At 43.8% G+C, this 25,575-nt stretch overlaps 1 protein-coding gene and 1 long non-coding RNA gene across 2 annotated transcripts; one reads left to right on the top strand and one right to left on the bottom strand.

The window, feature by feature from the left end:
• Positions 1 to 737: 737 nt before the first annotated feature.
• On the bottom strand, positions 738 to 25,207 carry LOC137161021 (scavenger receptor cysteine-rich type 1 protein M130-like; the record flags this gene model as incomplete). The annotated part of the gene is made up of 6 exons (XM_067560027.1): positions 738 to 1,052; positions 7,315 to 7,629; positions 16,170 to 16,481; positions 16,904 to 17,218; positions 24,665 to 24,979; positions 25,117 to 25,207. Coding segments are annotated over 6 exons (1,663 nt in total), but the record flags the coding sequence as incomplete, so codon positions are not given.
• On the top strand, positions 19,649 to 21,013 carry LOC137161022 (uncharacterized). The gene is made up of 2 exons (XR_010922032.1): positions 19,649 to 19,782; positions 20,676 to 21,013. It is a non-coding gene; the product is annotated as an uncharacterized lncRNA (long non-coding RNA).
• Positions 25,208 to 25,575: the final 368 nt, after the last annotated feature.

Here is a 25,575-nt window from a genome sequence, read left to right as displayed (position 1 = left end):
AGGAAAAGAGAGTGCTGAGATGGAATGGTGATCCACGTTAATAGCACGACAGCGAGGGTAATGGGAAACAGAATAGGTTTGTTCCTCTTGTTCAATGATAGAAATTCCTCTGTTGGTGCTGGGGGAATTTCTACGCCAGCACATTCTCAAACCGATTCTTCTTATTTAGTACTAAATGCTGTCCAGCCCTTAGATGGCATGAAATGTGTGTTTGTGTGTGTGTGTGGTGGGGGGAGGGGATGAGTAAGAAGCGGGTCTCTCTTTCCCAGTCCTTGAAAAGCTAGACGGGGGAGTACTTGGCTGCTATTGAGGTTTTCCCTGGGGATTCATGATACCCTACAATGGTGGGGAAAGATGGACTGACCTTGATAGCCATGTGAGGGTCAGTATGCAGCACACCTTAATGAGGAGAAGTAGGTTGCATTCCACTGCCGCTGGTGTACTGGGGGAACTCTAGGAGGTGTTCTGCCCCTTTGCGGCACAATGCCTTGAGCGTTCCCCGGGCAGTCAGCACCGCACCACACCCAATGCAAGCATCTGCTGAACATGCACAGACTATCCCTTATAGGAGAAGAGGAGATGAGACTAGAATTTGGTTTGCTTGGTGCATTTCACACTCAAGACACCAAAATCATTTCAGAGGGATCAGTGATTTCGGCTGCTGTGGTGACAGTGCAGGAAACACCTTCTGTTTTTAAACGTGGGTAAATATTCCGTTGTTTTATGAGGCTGCTCACCTGAACACACCACGTTGGCTTCACTCCCGGGGGGACACTCAGTTGCTCCCAGAGCAGTAACAGGACAGTCCCTCAGGCGGGATTTGTTCCTCTCACAGCCAGTCGTGCCATTCCAGACAGGCCCATCTCCTGTCCCGAAGAGCTTCCCTGCTGGCGTCGACAGGGCGAATCCACAGTCAAGCTGCTGGCAGAGGGCGTGGGCAGCCTGTAAATCCCACTGGGAGTCGCAGAGGGTTCCCCAGGCGCCTCCATGGCGAAGCTCCACTCTCCCCGAACAGCCTGTGCTGCCGTTTGCCAGCCTGTACCCGCCGTACCCTGAGAATAAGGAGAAGGGGGATTAGAGGATAGAATGGCTTCCTGTGAACATAAAAGTACGTGATCATGTAATTAAAGACTGTAGCGTAATCTACACACACAGGGGGGTTGCACAGGTCCCATTAATTCTGGTATTTCCTAACTTTCAAATGCTCCATTTTGTAACCTAAGTAAAATTCTTTTAACACCGTGTGTTTTGGGGGCGGGGCTGTATATAAGTAGAAAATTCAGGACACCAACAAAGGCTACAAAATTAAATGAGAAACAGGAGGACCAATTAGCCACTGGACCCTTGTGTGCACCCCTCAGCTGCATATCTTCCTAAAAGCCTGATCCTGACCACCGTCTTCCTCCTCCCTCCCAGGGCAAGGCAACACATGGGGTTTGCAAATGAACCTTCATTGCCCAGTTTCATCCTGTTGCTGCTGTCACTTCACTTTTGCTTTTTCTCCAGAGCTGCACTGTCTAACTTTCCTTTTCTCCCACTGACTACCCCTTCTCCTGTGTCACCTGTGTCTCTTCTGTCACACTACCATATTAACAGCCTGGTCCCTGACCCAGTAACTGACCTCACCCTCCTCACCTCACGCCTTCTCTTGCTGCTCCGAAGCCCTGCAGAGCTGCTGCCATCTTCCCCTGACTCTGGCAGTTAAATCCTTCAACACCTTCTGAACAGCCATTTGAGCTTCTCAGGATAAGTACTCTGACTGCACATAAGCTGCTACTGACCCAGTTGCCTGACTATTCTCTGCATCTTCAGTGATCACACGATTGTCCAGAGAAATAACTAGAGCTGAGTGAAAATCAGAATGTCTGTCCTCCGGTAAGCTCTGATAGCTAAACTTCTTTCTTTTTTCCATCCTGCATCAGGTCAAAATGTGGAAATTTTTCATGCGACAAAATTCCTCAAAAATTTCAATTTGGAAGTGACAAAACATTCTCAAATTGAAATGTTTCCTTGCAGTTTGTTGAACTGACCCAGAGTGTTTTATTTTGAGTCGGTTCAACATTAAACTTCGTTAAACTTGGCCAGGGAGCTCATAGAAGACAACAGGAGCACGAACTACAACTCCCATGAGGCAATGGGCAACAACAGGGAAATGAAGCTTAATGTTGAACTGACAGGAAACAAGACATTTCGGGTCAGTTCTACAATCTGAAATATTCCCAGTAGGGTTGAGGCCACCCAAAATGAAATATTTATTTCCATTTTCCAAATAAAAAATTGAAAATTTTTAGAAACATTGGAAATTACCCATGGAAAATTTTGATTTTGAGGAAACTGCATTTTCAGTTGAAGAAAAATTATAATGGGAATAATTAACCACTGCTAACTAAGTCACCTCACAACTCATTGCTTATTTATTCACTGCTACAGATTTAATTGGATTCCATTTATCTTTTCGCTGTTCACTTATTTACTAACCATGTTCATCTCTCACTTGCCCATGGCTCTTATCACACCTTCTTGTGCATCAAAGATCTGCCCTCTTCCTCCCGCAACCCTTTAAACCCACTCCCAGTGGCTCCATTTCCACTTTGTATTACCTCTCCCCTCCACAGGTCCCACCATCTCTACCTGCTTCTCTCCCATCCTGATCTCCATCCTCTTCCCATCCAGATCCCACACATTCCTCTTCCTCCAGCTCTGCACCCCCTTCATCCCTGTTCCTTCACCTTCCACACCCATCCCCATCACCACCTCTGCCCCTCTCATGCCATCATTCCTAACCTCACATCCAACACTTCCTTCCTCCTCTTGCTCACTCTAGAATGCCCACTGCACCCCTAAAAAGATCACAGCCATCTACAACCATCTCCTTTCCCCTTCTCTCACTCTTTCTCCATCCTATTTTTCTCTCCTCTCTCTATGTTATTGTCAACTACTTCCCAGCCAGCTTCTCCCCATTAGCCTTCCTCTGTGGTTTTGACTCCTGGATATCTCTCTTTCTCTTGTCACAATCTTCCACACTTACTCCTGGCGACTTTACCTTCCATGTTAATGGCCCATTTGACTAGAGCTTTGAGGGAAATAGTTTTCCTGTTGTGTAAAAATGTTTCCCATACTGAACTTCGATGAAATGCTGAAATTTCAAAAATGTTCACAAACTGAAAATCCATTCCTTTTTTTGGGGGGAATCAGGTCAATTGAAACATTTGTTTCCATAATTTCTAAATGTTTAGTTTTGATTTATGTATTTTTAAATGGTTTTAAAAAAAGAAAATTAGTCAAAACCAACCCTTTCCCACAGTTTCCCACTGCAAGGTCCAGCCTGCCTGGCTCATCGCCAACACTCCTACTGTCCTGTCCTACAGCAGAGCAGAACATCTCTGGGGGAAATCGTTTGACCAGGTTGACTTCCTGCATTACCCATTCATTCTCTACTCCTTCAAATCTGCCTTTTTCTTAGCCAAGCAACTCTACGTCTCTACCAGGATTGATTCCCACACCTGCAATCCCAGCCACATTTTTGCCAGCTTTGACTCACTCTTCAGACCCTCACCTCCCTGTCTGTACAGAATTTTGCTGACTTGAATTTGATGAATAATTTCAGCCAAAAAAAAATTTGAAAATGTACAAATGATTCATTTTAACTATTTTGAAATGAAATGTTTTGATTTCTTATTTCAAAATGACATTTTGTTAAGAATTTTAGCTACATTCATTTTAAAAACCCCACAAAAAGGGTGAAAAAAATCCAAAAATGAAACTAAATGAAAAACTGAAAAATAATTATTTTGGTTCATGTGATCCAAACAATCTTTTTCATTTCATTTTGTTTGGTTTCCAGGTGTATATTTTTGGCCTCTGAACTGAAAAAAATCAATTATTTGCTCAGCTCTACTTATCAAGCTGTTCACTCTGAGCTTTGCTCTGCCACTGGATGCAGCCTTTATTGCTTGCTTCTCCCTTAGGCATCTTTGCACTTTATTCCCAAGCGTAGGAAGAACTCCCAGTTAAAAGCCATAAAGCCACCATCTAACCCTCCTTCAAGTCCCTCCTCAAAACTTACCTCTTTCATAATTCATAGAGCAACCTGAGAATGTTAGGCAACTGGTAAGTTGTCATTACTCCCCTGTAACAGAGGCTACAGAATGCCATTTAAAGTGTGTATGGGGGGGGGGGGGGGCGGAGAGAACACAGATTTGCTTCCCTCCTGCATCTGACCCTTCTCGTTCCCTCACTGATGCCCCTCAGCTCCCAGTAGGCTGGCCCATAAGCCCCTATACCCACACCCTCCAAATGTGAGTGAATGGCATTGCAACTTGGTGAACAGGGTCACAGCACCTCTCAGGTTTGGCCTGGCCAAAATGTGGTCAGACAATGGCCCAGGTGGTCCCCCTGGCTCCACAGCCTATGCATAATTGCTAAGAATTGCACACACACTGTTATCATTACCCTGTCTCCTCCCACCCCCAGCTTGACCAGTTTGTTTGTGTCATCCCCGTTATGTCTGGGTTAGACTCTGAGCTGTTTGGGGCATGGATATGTTTGAGTAGTACCTAGCACAATGGGGCCTCGACCTGGTTGAGACTTCTAGACACAACTGCAACATAACTGTTAAATAACAATAATAATACTGGGCAAGATATAGGAACCAGGCAAGTTTATAAAGCACCCAGGTATGAGAGAAAGGAATAACATGAACATTGGAGGAGTCAAAATAACACAGGAAATAATCGCATGTGAACAAGTGATTAAAGATTATATGGTAAAGCATAAGGTGGCAGAGTTGAGATTGCATGAGCAGCCTTAATATTAGCATTTCCTGCACTTTTGCATGCAAAATCCTATCATTTTAGGCTTTTTGTACACAAATATTCATAACATTCAAATCAGTATCAATGGTTAGTTCAGACAATTACAGGGCAGTAGCAGATAAAGGGGACTGTGACTAGCAACTCTTTAATGCAAGTTTTTGAAATAATAATACTTTGTGCTTCTGTGGTACCTTACATCCAAGGATTTCAAAGCCCTTTACAAAAGTTAATGGATTAAACCTCACAATGGGGTGAATGTGGGAGGGGATAGGGGGAAGAGTTATTATCCCAATTTTACATATGAGGAAACTGCAACAAAGATTCAGTGACAGAGTCAGTGTCAGAGCTGGAAATAGAATCAGGTCTCCCAATTCTTGGTTCTCTGTTTTGACCTTTACACTACACCACTCCCTTTATAAATATAGCAGCACTGAATAACACCCAAGCCTGCTTAGCATCCAAGCAGCACTGAATAACATGCACCTTCTGGCAGAACTGGGGACAGGAAGAGAGAGAGTGCTACTGGAACACCACGCTCATTGGGGAAGAGGAGAGCAGAACTGTTCCACTTCAAACAGAAGGACCAGGGATAGAGACAATACGCTCTTCTTGATCCTCTCTTGGCAAACAGAGCGCTGGGGAAGAAGAGAGAATGGAGTCATCCCTCCTAGCAATCAGGAACATTTGGAAGTATCATTGGAATCACTAGTGCAAAGGCTTCTGGAATGTGGATTCATGGGGGAAAAATGTGGATGTACATGGTCATGTGTGTAGCGAGGCTGAGAACCCCAGCTGTAGGACACAAGTTGTAGATACTTTAAAGCCATTGCTTTGAATTCTTACCTGAGCATACGATGCTGGCATCACTAGAGTGTGGACATGTCTCATTAGGATACAATGTTCTGGGACAGTACAGAAGGTGTGATTCATTCCCCAGGCAATGGAACTTCTCAGACCAGATTGGCCCATATCCTTCACTGAAGTGAGCTCCTCCAGGGGTGGACACAACTGTTCCACATTCTAATTCATTACAGATAACACTGGCGGCTTTGAAGTCCAAGTGTGAATCACAGACTGTGGTCCATGTTTTTCCATCTTGTATTTCAATCCGTCCTGAGCAGGCAGTGTTCCCTCCAGTCAGCTGGGGCTCAATGTGTCCTAGACCATCAGTAAATCCATCAGTGTTAATTTCATTGACATTGCATAATCTCCCTCACACTTGATTAAAATTAAGTTTACTTTCTGAACTAACAATAAGATACTTTCAAACAGGTAGGAGCCCTTTCTCTGTTATGGTAGTTCCTGCTTTTCTGTGAAGGAACGGCTGTATAGGTGTGTAGAGTTTACTGCTGGAGGAGCAGTCATTGCCATTCTTAGAAGTGTATGTAACTTGTGGCTCTAGTTACAGTCAATGTTGCCTAAAGATTTCCATCCTAAACCACTTTTTCTGTTGCTTATAGCTTTGTCAAATTTCCACCTTTCGGCCTGAAATTTTCCAGGTCTGGTCTCTGTCCGGTGTGAATCTTTTGAAAAAATGGAGCAAGGTATTCCAATCACTTTTGAGAAAGACAGCAGTGAAATAAGGACACTTTTGAGTTTGTTGAACAGCTCTAATATCTTAGTGGAACAGGATAGAAACCTCAAATTAGGAAAGAAGATAGTTGCTAAATAGGGTGGCAACCCACCTGGATTTGGCTGAGTTATAAGGGCTTAGAAATGTATTTTGCTCATGTGCACCAATATTTTAGTAATGATAAAGATGGTTTTAGGAATGATCTCCCAGTGCTTTACCATCACTGCATCTGCATATGTAACAATATTGAGCTGTACTAATCATTTTTTAAAAACTCCATCTAATTCAATGTGAAGATGCATTTGGAATGAGATAGGGTTCTGAAAGAATCCTTGCTCCGGTGACAGAAATTGATCAAAGCAAACTATGTTTAAAGAACTTCTTGTTTTCAAGGGTCTTCTATGGTTGGACCATAAGGGACCTCCCTTCTCCACAGAAACCACTTATGCTATCCCCCATGCAGCAGCTGTGGGTTAGTACTGTTACTCTTGCTCTTTAACCTGGCAAGGCACATTGTTTTTGATGCTGCTGCCCTAAAGCTCTTTGGGGAGGGTCAGGGGATAGAGTGGATGGGGACTCCAGCCTGCCACTGATCCTCCCCTTACTGGAGGAGAGGGGCCTTGTATGGCATCCCCCCCCCGCATGGCCCAGAGCAAAGGCTGTGTCAGGTGACTATTTGGTGGCAGTCATCCACACATACAGAGATCTGTGCTGGATTGGCGGGGACCGGAGGCCTCCTTCTTCCTGGACCAGGCCTCAGCCTACCTGAAGAGAGGGAGTGGTGAATCAGGAAAGTTCTGGCCAGCCTGAACTTACTCGAGTTTTTATTCATTTCTCAATAGGGTCACAGGCCCATGATGCCCCCTGAGTTCAAGCCCTTTTCTCTCAAAGGATTTGTCTTTAGGACTGAGTTGGCCGATTCCTTACCTGAACAGCTCACTCCAACATCTTCTATGTGGTCGCAGTTATGGTTACCCCATCTGTTGTGATCGCATTCCCAGAGAGCAGACTCATTACCACCACAGACAGTGTTATCCAGCCATATCTGTCCAGATCCTTGTCCAAAATGACCATTAAAATGGGAACTGAGGACAACTCCACATCCCAACTGCTTACAGACAACCCCAGCAGCTGTCATGTCCCAGTAGTCATCACACACCGTCCCCCACTGATCCTGGTGTTTAACCTCCACTCTCCCGGCACATGGGCTGCTTCCATTCACCAACCTGAGCTCATTGGCACCTTCAAAGAGAGACAGAGCAGAATTACAGAGAGCACTGAGCTCCACCCCATTGCTATTCCCAGCACAGTCAGTGCCCAGCAGCAGGGAATCTGCACTGAGAGCAACAATGACTTGACAGTCTCAGAGCAGCCCAATCACACAACATTATCATGAGTCTCACGAATCTATGTGCTTTATTTTTTAAACTGCCATGGTCCCAGGAAAATCTGGGGCTTGCTCCTGATTTTTGCTTCTATAAAAAAATGTCCACTACCTCTCATTTTCCTCAGCAGGACAGAAGCCACCAGCTGATCTCAGCCAAGATGCCTGCCATTTCATTATCACCTTTGCATGTAGACATGAGTCTGTTCCCAATGGGATGGAAACCAGGCTGCCCTCAGCAAGGATGGGCATCCTCCTATCCAGCAGAGGTGGTCCAGGCAGGAGCTGACTATGGCATCTTGTGGACACTGTATGTGGCTAATAGATCAGGTTAAGATTTTGACATGGTTATTTTTGGTAAAAGTCACAGACAGGTTGCAGGCATTAAACAAAAATTCACGGAAGCCCGTGACCTGTCTGTGACTTTTACTTAAAATAAGGGGAGGGCTGACTGCTGGAGGGAGAGGGGGACTAACAACTCCAGGGTCTAACGGCTCGGAGCTGCATGGCCGGTGGCTGGGAGATGCGGGGTCCCCACCATTCTTGGTGGCCACGAGCTTCAGCCCTGTCTCTGCCACAGGGCACGGGGCTGAAGCTGAAGTAGAAAATATCATGGAGGTCTCTGAAAGTCACGGAATCCATGACTTCCATAACCTCCATGATAAAATCTTATCCTTACAAATAGGAAATGCAAGAGAGACAGTGGTGAGAGGAGGGGCAGTGGGTTGGAGACACACAAAATCATAAAGAATGTAGGGACTATAACAAGGATTGGTTGCCTCCTGAGCACCTCTTAATGGCCAGAGGTCAATCTGTTGCACCCTGCCTCTGTTCCCCTCTACAGAACCCCTTAATAACTCAGTCAGTCCAAAGGTAATTAAAACATTCACCTCCTGGGGTCCACTTTATTTAGTCCTTACATATTAACCCTCTGACCCCACTTCAGTCTCTCTCACTATTTAGGTAGGGAGTTCCCAGCCCTTCTTCCCAAAGCTGGGTCCCAATTCAAAGTTTTTCTAGCTCCCTCTATCCACCCCTTCTCTCCGCACCCCACACTCACTCAAGCAGAAGCTTGGCCCTGCAATCCCCAATCCTCATTCACCTTATCATCTGCTTAATGTAGTCCACTGGCAATCTCCTAGAAGAAAAGTCCTTTTGTGTCTTATTATCTGCACAGAGATCTGTTGCAATCAGGTTAGAAGGCAAGAGCAGTGGAAAGATGGCAAGCCCTAATTTACCCAGATATCTTCACAAATCCTTTTCTCTTGACCAAAGAGTTGTATTGCCAAACAAGCAGTTAGTCCAAGGCTTCACACCTCTTATTTAATTATTATATTAACAAAATAACAGAAGGAACTGGATTAAGAGGGTCCCTATAATGTTTGCTTATTAAGGGCTGGAAGCCTGGCACAGCCAACTCTGATTAGTGAGGGTGCCACACATCGTGGTTTGATGTGGCCTGATGGAAGACAGCCGATTCCCCAATAAAGTGCAGCAGGAAGCTGGAGAGAAGAGAGAAGCGCAGGTAGCTGTGGTAGAGAGTAAGGAAAGACTCCTGCAGGGAAGACCTTGAGATCAGGGGAGTTACCTCAGCTAAGAGAATTGGGACTAGCCTGCTAAGGAAGGAGAAATCAGAACTAGGCTGGTCTCCAACCAAGTAAAAACTGGGAGTGATCGTTGAATTTGGACCAGCTCTTGGAAGGAGGACTGGGGACTGGAACTGGGGACAGACACACTGAATGCGGGGTTGGAGCCTGAAGGTCAAACTTCTGCTTGGAGAGAGAGAGAAAGAGATATGGAGGAAAAAGTACATTTGAACAGGTAAAGGTGCCTTTAGATGGTTCTGTTACTCCATATCAAATCTAGTATTTGAACTGTGAAAATTCAGGCAGAGAATGCAAATGGCTCTCAAATCCATCTACCCTTATGTATATGTATTGAGGGAATTAACTCAGTCTTGTGATTTTTGACACATTTCAATCAGATGTAATTAGAGATCAACTCACCTGGAGTTGCTCGCAAAACATTACAAGAAAAATGTTAGCAACAGTTGAGTTTAAACATAGAAAATGGTAGTGGCAATGGCAGGACTGTATGAGTCAATGCAGACAGAATCTAGAATTCTTTCTTCTGTGTGCAGATCAGAGAATTTACACAGTGCAGGCTCACAGCTAACAATTGTTTCAATAAATAAAATAAATCTTCAGCATATTCAAAAAATACACTGTAAATTATAATGGTATTTGTTATTATTGTGGCCAGTCTATGCATTCACAAGATAAATGTGTGAAAAGGAATGGTAACTTATGTACAGTAAAAAAATAAATAGTGGGACACCATGTTAACGCTTGCAGAAAGGAAGAAAATGAAACTCTTAAGTAAAAGAGCCCCAAGACTGACGTGGGAAATTGTGAGCTCTCTTATAGCATTGAGTCAGAGGCAGAGGAGCTTATTTTATGAGCTCTGATGTAGGAAGGTGTGATGAAATGTACCCCTGTGTCCATACCCTGCACAGTGTTGTAATAATCTTTGTGCAAAGTATGTCTTGTAAGATATCATCTGAAACCTCATAATTTGCTGGTCAACATTGTCGTGATAAAATGTGTGGCAACATTGTATGTGAAGTTATGATTCCACTGTACGGTGCTCTTAACATGTTCTAAACTGAGGTTGGCAAACAGATCTGTTTCAAACAAAGGAATGTAAGCTCAGCTTAATTTTCATTTAAGCAGTAAACAGCATCATCAAGCAGGAAGGGGAGACAAAGAAACCTCAAACAGGTGAGGAAAAACAGCAGGAAACATCCATTCCTGTAGACTTTCAATCTCCTGGGTCTCAGCTGGAAATGTTTTGCAAGAGGGAGACTGACACTATAAAATGATGACAGGCACTCCAAGGCCCCCCTCCTCCTGTTTCACTCTCTTTTCCCATTGATTCACAGCACCAGAAGGAATAAAGGAAGCAGCCAATAAACAGAAGAAAGGGTCCTGACCTAAGAAGTTTGGCCAGTAGGACTGCTGACAGCATGTGGTGAGAAAAACTTGGCTTTGAATTTGACATAGTTTGTTAAGTTTGACACCAGCTGTGTTTTATTTTTATTTTTCTTGTAACCAGTTCTGACTGTTATGCCTCATTACTTGTATTCACTTATCACTCTCTTTCTAGTTAATACGTTTGCTTTATCATGGGATCTAATCCAGTGGGTTTGAATGGAAATGTTTGGGAAACTCCATTTGGGATAACAAGATTCGTGCATATTATTTCTATTAAAATGATGGGCTTTATATCATCTGGTATTGTCCAAGAGAGGGCTGGGCGGTACAGGGCATACATTTCTAGGGAAAAATCTAGGTCAGGAGTATGTTGGAGTCACCGTGCACTATAACTGAGGCTGGTAAGAGCCCAGGTGTGTCTGTCTGGCTGGCTGCAGCACACACAGAGACAGGGCTGGGAGTGACTGGCATGCTGAAGGCTGTTTGTGAGCAGTCCTGACTGAAAGCTACAGCAGCAAAGCACTGTAAAGGCGACACCAGGTTAGAGGGCAGGGGCGACACAGCTACTCATTAGTCTGGACTGTACCCTGGGTATGTTACAGTGGGATGTGACTGTTAATGGGCAACAGTTGGAAATTGTAAGTGATTCTGCTAATAAAATCACCTTAATTAGTTGTACCTGTTACTTAAAACTATTTTCACTTAAAATGCCCATTAAGAAACAATTGTTTTCCCCTATGATCAGACAGCACCTATTCATTTTATGGGATATTTCAGAGCACAGATTAGGTGGGAAACATATAGTATGTGAGACAACATAAATGTTATTGAAGGGACTACCAAAGCCCTATTAGGTAAAAAAACAGCTGTCATTATGACATATTGCAGTGGGGAGATTGAGTAACTTAAACAGTAAATTCCAGAAAACAGGTCAATAGACTTGTCTGAGAATACAATTCTTTATTGAAAGGCCTCAGACAAATTAAAGGATGTTGTCAAAAGGACACAGTTACAGCAGAAACTCCAAGATTGCGAAGCATTCTGTGTGTCATGGTAGAAGTTGTGAACCAAGAACTAGAAAGGTGCTAGAGGAGAGGATGATTAGGAAGGGGACAGAATGGGTGTCAAATTTTTTGATGGTGCCAAAAAAGGATAATGGAGATATCAGACTTTGAAAAGACCAGATCTAAGAGAAGTCAACAAAGCTGTGTTTAGAAAGCATCGCCCTGTACTTACAAAAGATAAATATTCTTCATGCCATGAATCACTGAAAAGTTTTTGTTAAACTTGATGCTGGGAAGATGTCTGGCAAATTGTGAAATGACCTGAATCCAGGAATCTGACATTTTAATTTGCCATGTCTGTTAGAGTCTTTAAAATTCATTTAGGAACTTCCAGTGCTCCTGAGGCCTATCAAAAGGATTCAGGACTGTGTAGTTGTTTACCTGGAGGTGTTTGGTAGATGGATGTCATGGTTATCTGTGCTAATAATGAGGACTAGCTGCAGGAAAGACTGAAGGAAATTTTTGATCAGACAGGGGCTTGAAGCCCAGTAAAATTAAATGTTGTTTTAGAATGAAATGAAATACAAAATGTTGTGACACTTTGGATCAGGTTTAATACAATCAGCTGTTACTAAGATGGTGGAAGCTGTTCTTAAAGCACCAAGACCAACAAATGTAGGACAACTGCATTCCTTTCAGGGAACCTGTGGAATATTTCACAAGTGAGGACTGAACAGAAAAAAGTATCAGATAGGAGTGAAATTAAAAACACTGAAAGATGTTATTCTCAAATTGAAAGGGAAGTTCCTGGCCAAGCATGGGTAACAGAGCCTTTTATTTCATATGTATGTTTGTAGATGTGAATGACTGATCTTAAAGCCCTAAGTCACATGTCCAATTATAGTAAATTTTCTGTGTTACCACCTAGACTCCAGAAACTAGGATGGAGACTTCAACTATCACATTTTACTATTGCACACATCTCAGGAAAAGTAATATGACCTGGGTGCCCAAAGTATTTTCTTTGAAAAATTAGAGTGTTTAAAGCAGGCTGGTTGCCAGATTACTACAGCTTGGGATAAAGAAATAGGACTCTGATTCTATTCTGTTGGTTTTGGGAACTGGGGCTCTGATTAAGAGGGACAGTCAGAGACATTCATACTGTTTGTTATAACTTCAATTTCCATATACTACCTCTGACTTAATAATAGAACACAGTGGAAGTATTAACTGTGATGGAATTAAGGATTGGTTCTTAGTAAAATGACCTCTTGAGGGAATTTTGTAAAATTTGACAATTGGAAAAATGGTCATACACAATAATAGATAAGCATTTCATTTCAGAGAGCCACAAATACGTAATATACATAATATATACGTAATATACGTAATATACGTAATATTACCTGCTTGAGCCCCCACCCAATAATCTGGGGAAACAACACAATAGACAGAAGTTGATAAAGTACACGTAGGAACTGAAGAGAAACAGTCAAATTAAAAAGAGGCTCATTCAATTGCATCACATAATGGCAGACAGTAAAAAGGTGACAAATTTTATAAGAGTTTGTATACAAATGCTAAAAGTCTAAATACTAAAATGGATAAACTTGAGTGCCTGGTGTTAAATGAATATATTGTTATAAGAGGCATCACAGAAACTTGGTGGAATAATGATAATGACATGGTAATTCCAGGATACAAAATATATAGGAATGACAGAGTAGATCATGCTGGGTGGGGGGAGTGGCACTATGTGCAAAAGAAAGCAAAGAGTTTGTAGGAGAGTAAAGAGTTAAAAGCTGGATAAGTAGTTAGGCCTAAACTACCGGGAATGGGTTCAAGGCACGGGCAAACCTAGTTTCTGCTAATTGGTGTGAATTTTAGTTAGAGTCTGTTATCTCTCTTCTTTTCCTCCCTTCCTGGCCATATGTGCTAAAAATAAGGCTAATAAAATCATTATCACCATTCCTGCATAAGGCTTTGGTGGGTAGAAAACATTATTTTCCTTCTCCCCTGGCATGCCTTTACTTCAAAGAATGTTAGTGTAAAATGTATAGGTTTTAAGGTGATGTGCCTGACCTCTGTATGGTAATCCTGTAAACCACAAACAGGGGCGGGTATAATTATATTCATTATGTAGTTGTTAATATTCATTTTATAGGTGTCAATGTAACCAAATAAGGGTCTATGGGGAGTGGCTGGAAATGTATACAGTTACATACTGGTATGGATAAAAGAATTGTAAAGTTACTCCCTCGTTGCTCATTCGTGGCGTCCAGGTGGAACGAGCAGGCAATAAAAGGTTCTGTCTCCCCAGTCCATCCCCAGGACAACCTGTTTGGTTATTTCTAACAGAGTTGAATATAGTAAAAATCTAAAATTAATCAAACTGTACCATAGAATGTCTAGGAGTAGAAATTCCATGCCTGAATAATAAGAGCACAGAAGCAGGAATATACTACTGACCACCTGACCAGGATGGTGATGGTGACTGTGAAATATTTCAAGAGATTAGAAAGGCTATATAATAGATAACTCAATAATAATGGGGGATTTCAACTATCCCCGTATTTACTGGGCAAATGTCACCTCAGGATGGGATGCAGAAAGAAAGTTTCTAGACATCATTATTGACTGCTTCTTGGAGCTGCCAGTCCTAGAACCCACAAGGGGAGGGGCAAATCTTGTTTTAGTCCTAAATGCACCACAGAGTCTAGTCCAAGAAGTGAATATAGCTGAACTGTTCAGTAATAGAGACCATGCTATAATTAAATTGAACATTCACAAAAAGAATTAGCTAAGTTCAAGGAGGAGAGGTTCATCCAAGACTATTAGCCAAAATGGTCAATGATGCAATCTCATGCTTCAGGTTTCCTTAAACCTCCAACTGCCAGAATCTAAGGCTGCACAACAGATGATAAATCACTTGAAATTGCCCTGTTCTGTTAATTCCCTCTGAAGCATCTGGCTCTGTCCACTGTCAGAGACAGGATACTGGGCTAGATGGATCATTGTTCTGATCCAGTATGGCAAGTCTTATGTTCTAATGGAGTTTCTGTAAGAGATGGAGCTAACAGAGTTTACAGAGGAGAGGAAAGAATGACATTGCCTGAGGTAAAAAAAGTCGTGTGAGAGAAATCATGTCCTTCCTCACTCAGGCCCTGCTGAAGGAGTTTGAGTCTCATATAGATAAGTTGCTGTTAGGAGAAAGCTGGTTGAAAATTTTCTAATGAAAAAATGCTTGTCACAATTGCTGTTTTGAATGAAATTTCCTTTTTGTGACTAAAATTTCAGATACAAAAATGTTGGTGTCTTTTTTAAAATTTTTATTTTTAAATATTTTTTGGGGTTTATTTTAATATTTCACTCTCTTTTGGTCTCCCTGTTCCTTCTGTTTGGTTACTGAATTTTGTCCCTTGCTGATAGGTGGGACATACTGGAAGAGTGTGGGTTCGGCGCAGTTGACCCACTTGTCACACCAGTGTGAACTGTTGCTGAGTCTAGGAAAAGATTGGGGCTAAGCCGACACACAGCATCAGTGACCATCAGTTTTTGGGGCTTCCATAGAGCAGCACCCTCTCTTCCCCCAATCTGTGGGCAGAGAAAAAGATCTGGAGATGGTGACTGTCCCATTGACCATTGCAAGTTGCAGCTGTTTGGCTGGGCTTTCCATTACACAGGGGTCCTGGGCAGGCCTTGTACTCTAGGGATCTGAGTCGCTGTTAGTAAGGTTCCTTGAAGGCTGATGGGCCACTCCCACTCCCAATCCTGTCATCATCCTCTTCCTCACCGTCTTTCTTCTCTCCCACACTTAATCCCTCCTCCCACCCATTCACTGTCCATGGGGGCTATATCGGTTATATTTGTTCTGTGGGTTTTGGTGTTCTTATGTGTATGCCTATAAACATATACACACATACAATGAGCAAAGTCTGCTGATGGGTGCTGCAGAAAACCAGCAGACAACTAGCATGGGCAAACAGGGGATGCTTTGGCTAGAAACACGAAGGAAAACATCTGCTTTTCCAGAGAGTGAAATGGGATTGTCATGGACCCAAAGTCCATATAGCAACATATAGGCTGCTTCTGAAACTCCAGCTTCAACCTGATGAAGGACTGAGTCAGTCCTGCTGGGATTTGAGGGAATACGTGTATTGCATTAATAGCAGGTTTATAGAATTCTTACCAGTTCATTCTATCATAGCACGAGGATCTACCCCACCACCCTACTCACCACACCAGAGGGGTCTCCATTCTGGGCAACTTAAACAAAGAGAGCAACATTCTGATACTCCTACTTATCTTGAGCATTTTAGTCAATGGGACTACTCATGAAGATCCTAATCTAGGCAATACACTGCACTGTAACTAACATATACATGCATATATTACATTTACCTGAGCAAATAACACTGGTCGTGTTTCTGGGGGAGCAGGCTGGGTTGCCCAGGGCTCTGTGAGAACAATTCCACAGACAGGATTCTGTCCCTTCACAGTGAAAAGCATCGCTCCATACAGTTCCGCTCCCTTCCCCAAACCGGGCTCCTCCCTGTATCGACTCAGCGTATCCACAGTTCAGCTGATGGCAGAGGACGTTGGCATCTTGCAAATCCCAGTGGGAATCACAGAGGCTTCCCCATGTGTCTCCATGTCGGATCTCCACTCTCCCGGAACACTCGGTGCCGTTCACTAACCTGCCGCCTGGGCACCCTGAACACAAGGGAAAGTAGGTGCTGAGTTGGTGGGTGATCAGTGTTAATGCAATGAGAAGGAGGGAGTGGGAAACAGGAAGAGCTTGTTCTTGTTGTTCAATGCTACCAGTTACTCTGGGGGGCTTTCCTCCGCCAGCACATACACAAAGTGATACTCGATCCATGCTGCTTAGTGTGAAGGGAGGACAAGAGCCCAGAATCGGGTTTCCTGGGTACATTTCATACTCAAGGCACCACAAGCATTTCATAGAGGGATCAGTTCCAGTCCACTTGGCCGGGGCAGTGACAGGATGCCAATTTATGGGCCAGATCCCCACCTGGTGTAAATCAGCATAGCCTCACTGAGCTCAGTGGAGCTTGGCCAATTTACGCACTGGCAGAAGATGTTCCCCAATCCTTTTCTTTCCCACTGCGGCTCACCTGAACACACCACGTTGGCTTCGCTCCCAGGGGGACACTCAGTTGCTCCCAGCGCAGTAACAGGACAGTCCCTCAGGCGGGATTTGTTCCTCTCACAGCCAATCGTGCCATTCCAGACAGGCCCATCTCCTGTCCCGAAGAGCTGTCCTGCTGGCGTCGACAGGGCGAATCCACAGTCAAGATGCTGGCAGAGGGTGTGGGCAGCCTGTAAATCCCACTGGGAGTCGCAGAGGGTTCCCCAGGCGCCTCCATGGCGAAGCTCCACTCTCCCCGAACAGCCTGTGCTGCCGTTTGCCAGCCTGTACCTGCCGTACCCTGAGAATAAGGAGAAGGGAGATTAGAGGGGCATTTCTCTTACACAGTGATCTCCAGAGATGTGATGAAGGAGCCCCAGTGACCTGGGATAATTAATTAATAATTATTTCCTAGTATACTGGGCACTTTGCTAATTCAGGATGCTCAGATGTGATAATCAGGCTCTTACAGTACAGGCATTATTGCCCATGTCTGCCCTGTGGGAGGGGTCACACAGCAGCCTCCAAATTCCGCCCTAGCATGGACCGCACTGGGCTCCATGTCACGCCCGGGATGGATTGTCTGGGAGTGGGGCCAGCCTTCGTTTGGGTGGTTCCAAAGTGCTGGTCAGGAATCTGGAGGGACTGACCCAGGACACTGCACAAACATATCATGTGACGAAAGTTGGGTTCTCACCTGTCATGTTTGGTGTGTCCTAGGCTGTTGGGAGCTCACTGCATCAAAACAGTAGCACTGAGGGATCTGACTGGGCAAATGCCATGTTACAGAGTGGTGTTATCATAACCTGAGCTTAAATTCAGTTGGATCTCTGCAGAGCTCTGCTCCGGTAAATATTTTCAAACTTGCAATAGCCCTGAACCCTGGCACCTTCTGCAGGGCAGAAGTCCCTATCCCCAGCACGCCCCATGGGGCTGAAAGCTCAAGACCAGACGACTCCTGTGAGGCTGAAGCTCTGTGACTCCCCTCCCTGCAGATGAACCCTGAATGGGGGGAAGGGATGAGGGGGCTCTGGATTTCACTGAGCATGTGCAGTGAGAAAGCTTACTGGTAGTTTTCCAGATAGTTAGCCTATGAGATGTGGATAGCTTTCATGAAAAAGTGTGGTTCTTACAGCAAGCCACAACCCCTTGCACTGTGAGTGCAACTCAAGCCCAGAAAAGAAAAGTGCTGTCAAAAAAGCAGGTATATTGCTCCAATTTACCTCTCTCAAAGGGGTTTTTTTGTGGGGGGCAAATAGAATCTGAGTACAGCAGAATATTCAGAAGGTGCTGACACTGTTTTTGAAAAGAAAACAACTTCAAATTCTGCAGCCAAGGATGTGTTTATTATGGGGAGAAAGACAAATGGGAATTGGTGGTAGGGAAGAGAAGTGTTGGGGGGCCCAGGAAAGGGAGTAAGGATTGAGGGAGGAGAAGGCGAGAAAACAGAAGGGTTTGGAGATTGTGAGGGGTAGTAGAAGAAGTTGGGGGTTTGAGACGTGGCATGTCAGCCATGAATTCTCCCCTTCCATGTGTGCTACAATCTAGTGGAGTCCTACATCTTTGCAGGCCCAGATAACAACTATACAACAACTATTACCCCATTACCGTGTAACAAAATATGCAGGATGGGGAGGAGCACTGAGGGTTCACATAGCAATCATGTGGCCTCTTGGAAAAACCACTGAACTGGGACTATTCCCAGCTCTGGCACTGGCCTGTTAGCTGACCTTGGGCAAATCTGGGTATAGATAAAAGCAGGGGGTTACAGGGGATATCATGATAGGGATCTACTAGAGATCACACAATCAGGGTGGCATTTTTAGAACAAAAAAGAAATATCCAGAACAGAAGACCTGATAGTAATGGGGGATTTTATCTACCTAGACATTTCTTGGAAAAGTAATAAGGCAAAACACAAAATGTCCAATAAGTTCTAGGAATGTGTTAGGGATAACTTTTTGTTCCAGAAAGTAGAGGACACAACCAGGGAGACAGACATTGTAGTAGACTTGATTCTGACCAAGAGGGAAGAATTGGCAGTGAATCTGAAGGTGGAAGGCAACTTGCGTGAAAGTGACCATGAAATTATAGCTTTCATTATTCTGACATAAGTAAAGAAAGACAGCAGCAGAATAAGGACAATGGACTTCAAAAAAACCAGACTTTAACAAACACAGTGAACTGTAGGTAAGGTCCAATAGGAAGAAGATCTTACAGAAAAAAGGAGGTTAGGAGATGTTGCAGTTTCTCAAGGAGACAATATTAAAGGCACAATTGCAAACTATCCTAATGCAAAGGAAAGAGAAAGAATAGTAAGAGACCAATATGGCTTCAACAGGAGCTCTTTAACAACCTGAAAATCAAAGAGAAATCTGACAGAAAGTGGAAATGTGGACCACTTCTTAAGGATGAGTACAAAAGAAAGCACAAGCATGTAGGGACAAAATCAGAGAGGCTAAGGCCCAACATGAGTTAAATCCACAAAGGGACATAAAATGAATAAGAAGACTTTGTATAATTACATTAGGGAGTGTGGTAATATCAGGCCAGGTGGCCACTAAAGGGCATACCAGGGCCAAGGTGTGAACACAAGAATGCCAAAAGCCCTTTTTCCTGCAAGCAGAGGAGAGATTACTGCGGGGCAATTAGAGACACCTGGATCCAATGAAGGGCTACTCCAGGTGTACTTAAACCCTGCCTTCCCTAAAGGCAGGGAAGCAAAGCAGGAGGAAGTTGTCAGAAAGTTTGTAGCAGCTGGAGGAGAAGCTTCCCCCAGGCTAGGAGATGGGGCTTCTCTGCAGCCAGAGGAGTAGGGAAGGAGAAAATCCTTGGCCCCAGCAGGTAGGAGGGAGCCACAGCAAGGTATCTCCCTGGGGGCAGGCTGAGGGGAAGGGACAAAAGACTTGTTCAGCCTGAGGAGATGGGGTAATTGGTGACTTCCTGGACCACTATAAGAGGCAGAAGTGTGAGACCCACTAGGGTGAAGCTGGCTGTTCACCACAGGAGAAAGATGAAGGAACGTGTAGGTCCTCCACTTAATGTGAAGGAGAGCTGCTAATAAGAGATTATATGAAAGCTGTGGTGTTTCATGCCTATTTTACTTTAGTCTTCACTGAAAAAATGTAATGCTGACCAAATACTCAGCACAACTAATATTAACAAAAAGATGGAAGAAATGCAAGTCAAAATGGAAAGAACAGGCTAAGTAATATTTAGATAAGTTAGATGTATTCAAGTCATAGTTCCTGATGAGATGTGATGCTCTCTGTGCATCTAGTGCCAGAAGCCACTGTCTTACCTCTCTGCCTCAGCAAGAATGAGCTTTCTTGGAGCTTAAGCTGTACGCCAGCTCCTTATCCCACCAGCCTGTTTGCCTTAACAGTAAACTCCTCGGAAATCTGCCTGTCGAAACCTTGCCTTGTCGGTAACATTCCATGATCCTCAGATCCCGAGTTCCTCAGGCATGTCTCCCAGTAGGTCCAGTCCCTCTCACTAGACACTCACAAAAATTGAGTCCTCTTTCTCCAAAGAGACATACACTAGCTTGTTCACCTAGCTGAAGACACAGTCTTTACCTTAAACACACAGCACTGAGCTGATTTATGGTAAAAATAATAAGTTTATTAATGAACATGGATTTAAATGATACTAAGCAGAGAGAACAAAAGCAGAAAATGGTGACAAGTAAAACAAAGTACAACATTTTTCAGTCTCTAAGGCTTAACATTAGCAAGCTATGATCTTTGCCTCAACAGGTTTCTCACTTACGTCAAGCTGTCAGCAACTTCAGGCCTCCTGGCAGGAGGATCCAGCATTCACAGAACGAGAGAGTGCTGTCCCCTTTGCACTCTAAATGGTGAATAACTAAGGAGTTCTCTGCCCTTCTTTTCATACTCCAGTGTACCTTTGAAACGTGTTTGTCTGAAGTGTATCCCCAGATAAACTTCTTCTCCCATGTTGTTTGGCACTACCTGTTGACTTCCCATCCTCCTGTTGACTCATGTGTAATGAAACTTCTACTGTCTCTGGCATTACCTTGTCCAGTTTACATTGGAATCACGGGCAAAGAGCCAAAACAACATTTCTTTGTCAAGGACAAACTTGTTTATCAAGTCTGTCCCCAAAACATAAACATATTTCCATCACACACACACACAACTCTTTACTAACTATCTGTATATGCATCACACAATGATGTCCATAACCAGCATGTCACCAGTTTTTGTATCTTACTCTTTTATAGTGCAATAATACTGTATACAATCAGTTGTTTCAACTGCTTATTCTTTGGGTTTCAGACCCTCTGTTCTCCCACTGGGGTGTCTAGACCGTATTGTCACACTAAGGTACTTAAGTAACTAGCTGAAACAATTTTGGAACCATTAACAATTATCTTTCAGAACTCACAGAGGACAGGTGAAATCCCAGAAGACTGGAAAAGGGCAAACATAATACCTTTCTTTAAAGGGGAATAAAGAGGACACATTCAGCTTAGCTTCAATACATAGAAAAATACTGGAATAAATTATCAAACAATCCATTTGTAAGCACCTAGAGGATAATAGGGTTATAAGGAAAAGCCAGCATGGGTTTGTCAAAAACAAATCATTCCACTCTAACCTAATTTCCTTCTTTGACAGTGTTACTAGCCTAGCAGATGGGGGAAGTAGTAGATGCGAGCTATCTTGATTTTAGTTATGCTTTGGATACAGTTCCACATAAGTCTCATAAGCAAACTAAAGAAATATAGTCTAGATGAAATTACTATAAGGTGAATGCACTGTTGGTTTCAATGGTTTCTTGTCAAACTAGAAAAGTGTATCTAATGGAGTCCCACAAGGGTCAGTGCTGGGTCTGGTACTAGTCAATATTTTCATTAATGACTTGGATAATGGAGTAGAGAGTATGCTTATGAAATTTGCAGTTGACACTGAGCTGGGAGGGTTTGCAAGCACTTTGAAGGACAGGATTGGAATTCAATATGACCTTGACAAGTTGTGGAATGGGTTTGAAACAAGATTAAATTAAATAAGGACAACTGCAAAGTATTGGAACCTCAAGGTACATATGCACATCTTCCCTTTGATAACACACATGGGGGTACTCAGTCCCAGGTCTCCTCATATCACAATCACAGCTCTCCCAAACTGCTCCTGCCTATTCCTCCACCACTCAGTACAGCTACACTTGGTGCCGTGAATGCAGCTGAAGTGCATGTAGAGAAGCCTCCGTGGTTATTACCAGCTCCAGGGGGATAATTTTCCTTGGCGAAGAGCTGCTTGGGGCTGCCACTGATGGCTGTGAAACAGTACCACTAAAAGTTGTGAACTGCCGCACTCAACTTGAACAGTAGTCAATCTGAGGCTTTCTGATGACAATTACCAATCAAGCCCTGGTGACTATCTCACTGCCCCAAGTTTTAGAGCTATTCTGAAATTGTGGGTAGAACTGGGGTTTCAGAGCAGATTTTGAGTAGGATTAAATGGCAAAAAACTTCATTAACTCAGAGCTAACTTTCCTGAGGACAACCTGGGCCCTTCCCGAGTGTTGAGTTTAGCAAAGGAGGGTCTCCAAAATACAAGGCACAGTCCCACAAGACTCTGAGAGGATCTTGTGAGGGGCTGAGCGCCCTCAGCTGCCACTGCTAGATCAGACCCAAAGTGAGCCAAACACACCACTGAAGAGAAAAAGGAGGGAAAGGACACGGAGAGGTTAAAGCTTAATTCTCACTACAAGCTCACTAGAAGAGAGATTTGCAGTAATGAGCACCAGGGGGCTGACATCTTTCTCTCCCAGCCACCAGTCTTATATTAGCTGGCTTGTTTTTGAGTGGTCTGGCTAGTTTTTCATTGGCCTTGCCAGTTGCTGAGCCAAAGGTGTTATTGCCTGGGGGAGAGGAAGGGTTGGTGTTGCCAGGATCTTTGAGCTGTGCACGTTTGCTTGGGCATGCACTGATCTCGTAACTCCAGCTCCACATGTCACGGCTGGAAGCACACAAAGACCATTGAGCCCTGCTTTCATGTATAGCCTGGAGCAGCAAGAGGCAGGGGAGGGTGAAGTTGGGAAAGTGGTGCTTCTGGGAACTGGGCAGAAGACAAGCCCCCTGGCACCAGGAGACAAGAACGTGGGGAGTAAGGGAAATGGTGTAGCTGGGTCCCAGGCAGAGATGTACCAGAGCTGTAGAAGGTAGGTAAGCCTTGCTCCAGGTGAAGACAGTAATAGGGAATGGATGGCAGTTCCCCCATTTCAGGGGTGAGGAGAAGGCAAGAGCAGTCAGGGAAAGGAGTGCTTTGTGTGTGCATTAAAGGGTGACATTTCAACCTGCAGTTATCTCACACACATTGGCATAGGAATAGAGGGGAGTTAAAAGTCCAAAGACAGCGTATTGTTATGTTGAATCCATTTTAATTGTTTGTATTCAGAGAGCAAAATCAGCACAGGAACACAGAGAGATGCAACACAGGGATCATCTTTATTGAACCAACACTAAAACCCAGCCAGAGTGGCTGAGCTATCCCCTAATAGTCTAACTCTATTGCTATGGCAACAAGCTAAGCTCTGTTACTATGGCAACCTAGGCAGTTAGGCAAGACACAAAATACACAACAAGTATGGTGAAATCATACTTTTGCAGTAAATACAGTATTGGTACAGTGATAGACTCAGATTGGTGAAACACACCTTGGTAATAAGTTTCACGTTCCATGCAGACAGAGGTATCAGGTGTTCAAGTTGTCAAGCATTTGTCAGCCTCAGAATGAAAATGCCTATATGCTTTCAATATTAATGGAATGTGCAGTTCAAAATTTTGCAAACTTTGGCAAAGTAATTTAACAAAGAACTGGGAGCGAGTGGGTATATCTGAGCTAGTAGATATGAGCCACAGCTGACACGTGTGGGTACATTGCAGTTGGAAAATGGACATGTTTTTCATACATATTCTTTCTACGTTTGTTGCCTAATATTTTCTTCCAGCAGTGAGTGTTGCTTCACATGAGTTAATGAATTACACCCGTGCAGCAGAACGGGCTTTCAGCTTGCCTCTAATAATTGGATCCGTATTAATGGGTGGGACAAAACCAATCCCATTAAAGGGCAAAACATAAAACATATTCCAATTCTGCCAGTTAAGTTTTAAAATAACAACACCTGGTCCTAAACTACCATTCTGCATTCAAGTGCCTGAAACCACTTTACACTAATGAAGTTAAGCCTCACAGCCACTCACTGAGGTAGGGAATTCATTGTTGTCTCTATTTTACTGGTGGAGAAACTGAGGCAGGGGCATTACTGAATACAGCAGCAGAACTGGAAATAAAGCCCAGGTCTTGTGATTTCTGGTTCTGTGCTCTGACCACTAGACCATGATCCCTCCCTTTACAGATGTATCTAGAGTAGGGAGGAGAATGCTTAGCAGTGGAGAACATGTGCCCCTAATGGAAGCTAAGGGGATTCAGAGCTCTGCTGGAAACCTATCCTTGTAGCAGGAGAAAAGTATGTATAGGAGACACTGGAAATACTGTGAGGAATGTGAGAGAGATAATGGGGTTTACCCATCCCTTCTTGGCTCCGCATGGGCAGAGAATGGAGCCACCCTTTCTAACAGACAGGAATCCTTTGGAGCAACATGGAAACATGTAAAATCTTCTGGGCTGTGGGTTCACAGGAGGAATACATGGATGTGGAAGAAAAGAGACTGAGCGCCCCAACTGTTGGTTACGGGTTCATCAGGTTGTATTCTTACCTGAGCACAATACACTGACATCATTAGCATGGGAGCATGTTTCATTAGGATGGGACATCCAGGGGCATTTCTGAAGGAGAGACTCATTCCCCACACACTGGAACTCTTCCTTCCAGATCAGATCATGTCCTTCTCCAAAGTGAGCTGCTCCTACAGTAGTTACAGCCTGTCCACACCCTAATTCATTGCAGATAACAGAAGCGGCGTTGAAATCTAAGTTTGAATCACAAACCGTCTCCCATGTTTTTCCATATTGGACTTCAACACGTCCTGAGCAGGCAGTGTCCCCTCCAACCAGCTGGAGCTCAATGCGACCTAGAGATCCATCAGTGAGTGTTGGTTACGCTGACATCCCATAACCTTCCCCAGGCCTTCACAGGGACAAAATGAAGGGCACCTTCTTCTCCCAGCAGCAAAGACATTGTTAAATAAGCAAGAGCCCTTTACCTCACATGCCATTTCCTGTATTCCAATGATGACAGAGTTTGAATAAGAGGAGAAAGTAGGCTCTGCTGGGACATGGGGGTAGCCAACAACATAATTCTGGGGAGTGAACAGGTAGACACAAAACAGAGTGTGTAAGTGTGTGTGGAGGTGGGATTGGATGGGATTTATGATTGTTTACATGGTTTTAATACATTCTCAACTGGAATATTGTATTTCTGTCTCTTCATTATAGGAAGGATATTGAAAAACGAGAGAAAGTTCAAAGAATGGAAACTATTCAATGATGAGGCCTGGAGGCTTGGAAGAGGCTCAGTCTCTGAGACCGGAGAATAAGGAACAAGGGACAGCAAGGACAGGAGTTTTCACAGGGTGAGAACAAGGAGGGGAAGCCCTTATTCAAATGATCTGAAAATACTAAACTAATGGCTCAGAGTTCAGAAAGGAAAAGCAAAGGGCAGAGATGG

The sequence above is a fragment of the Emydura macquarii genome, unplaced genomic scaffold (genome assembly GCF_026122565.2).
Source record: "Emydura macquarii macquarii isolate MOO-44397 ecotype Brisbane River unplaced genomic scaffold, CSIRO-AGI_Emac_v2 contig_2234, whole genome shotgun sequence".
Taxonomy (NCBI): Eukaryota; Metazoa; Chordata; order Testudines; family Chelidae; genus Emydura; species Emydura macquarii.
Note: the sequence above shows the minus strand (reverse complement) of the source record. Positions and strands in the feature narration are given on the sequence as shown.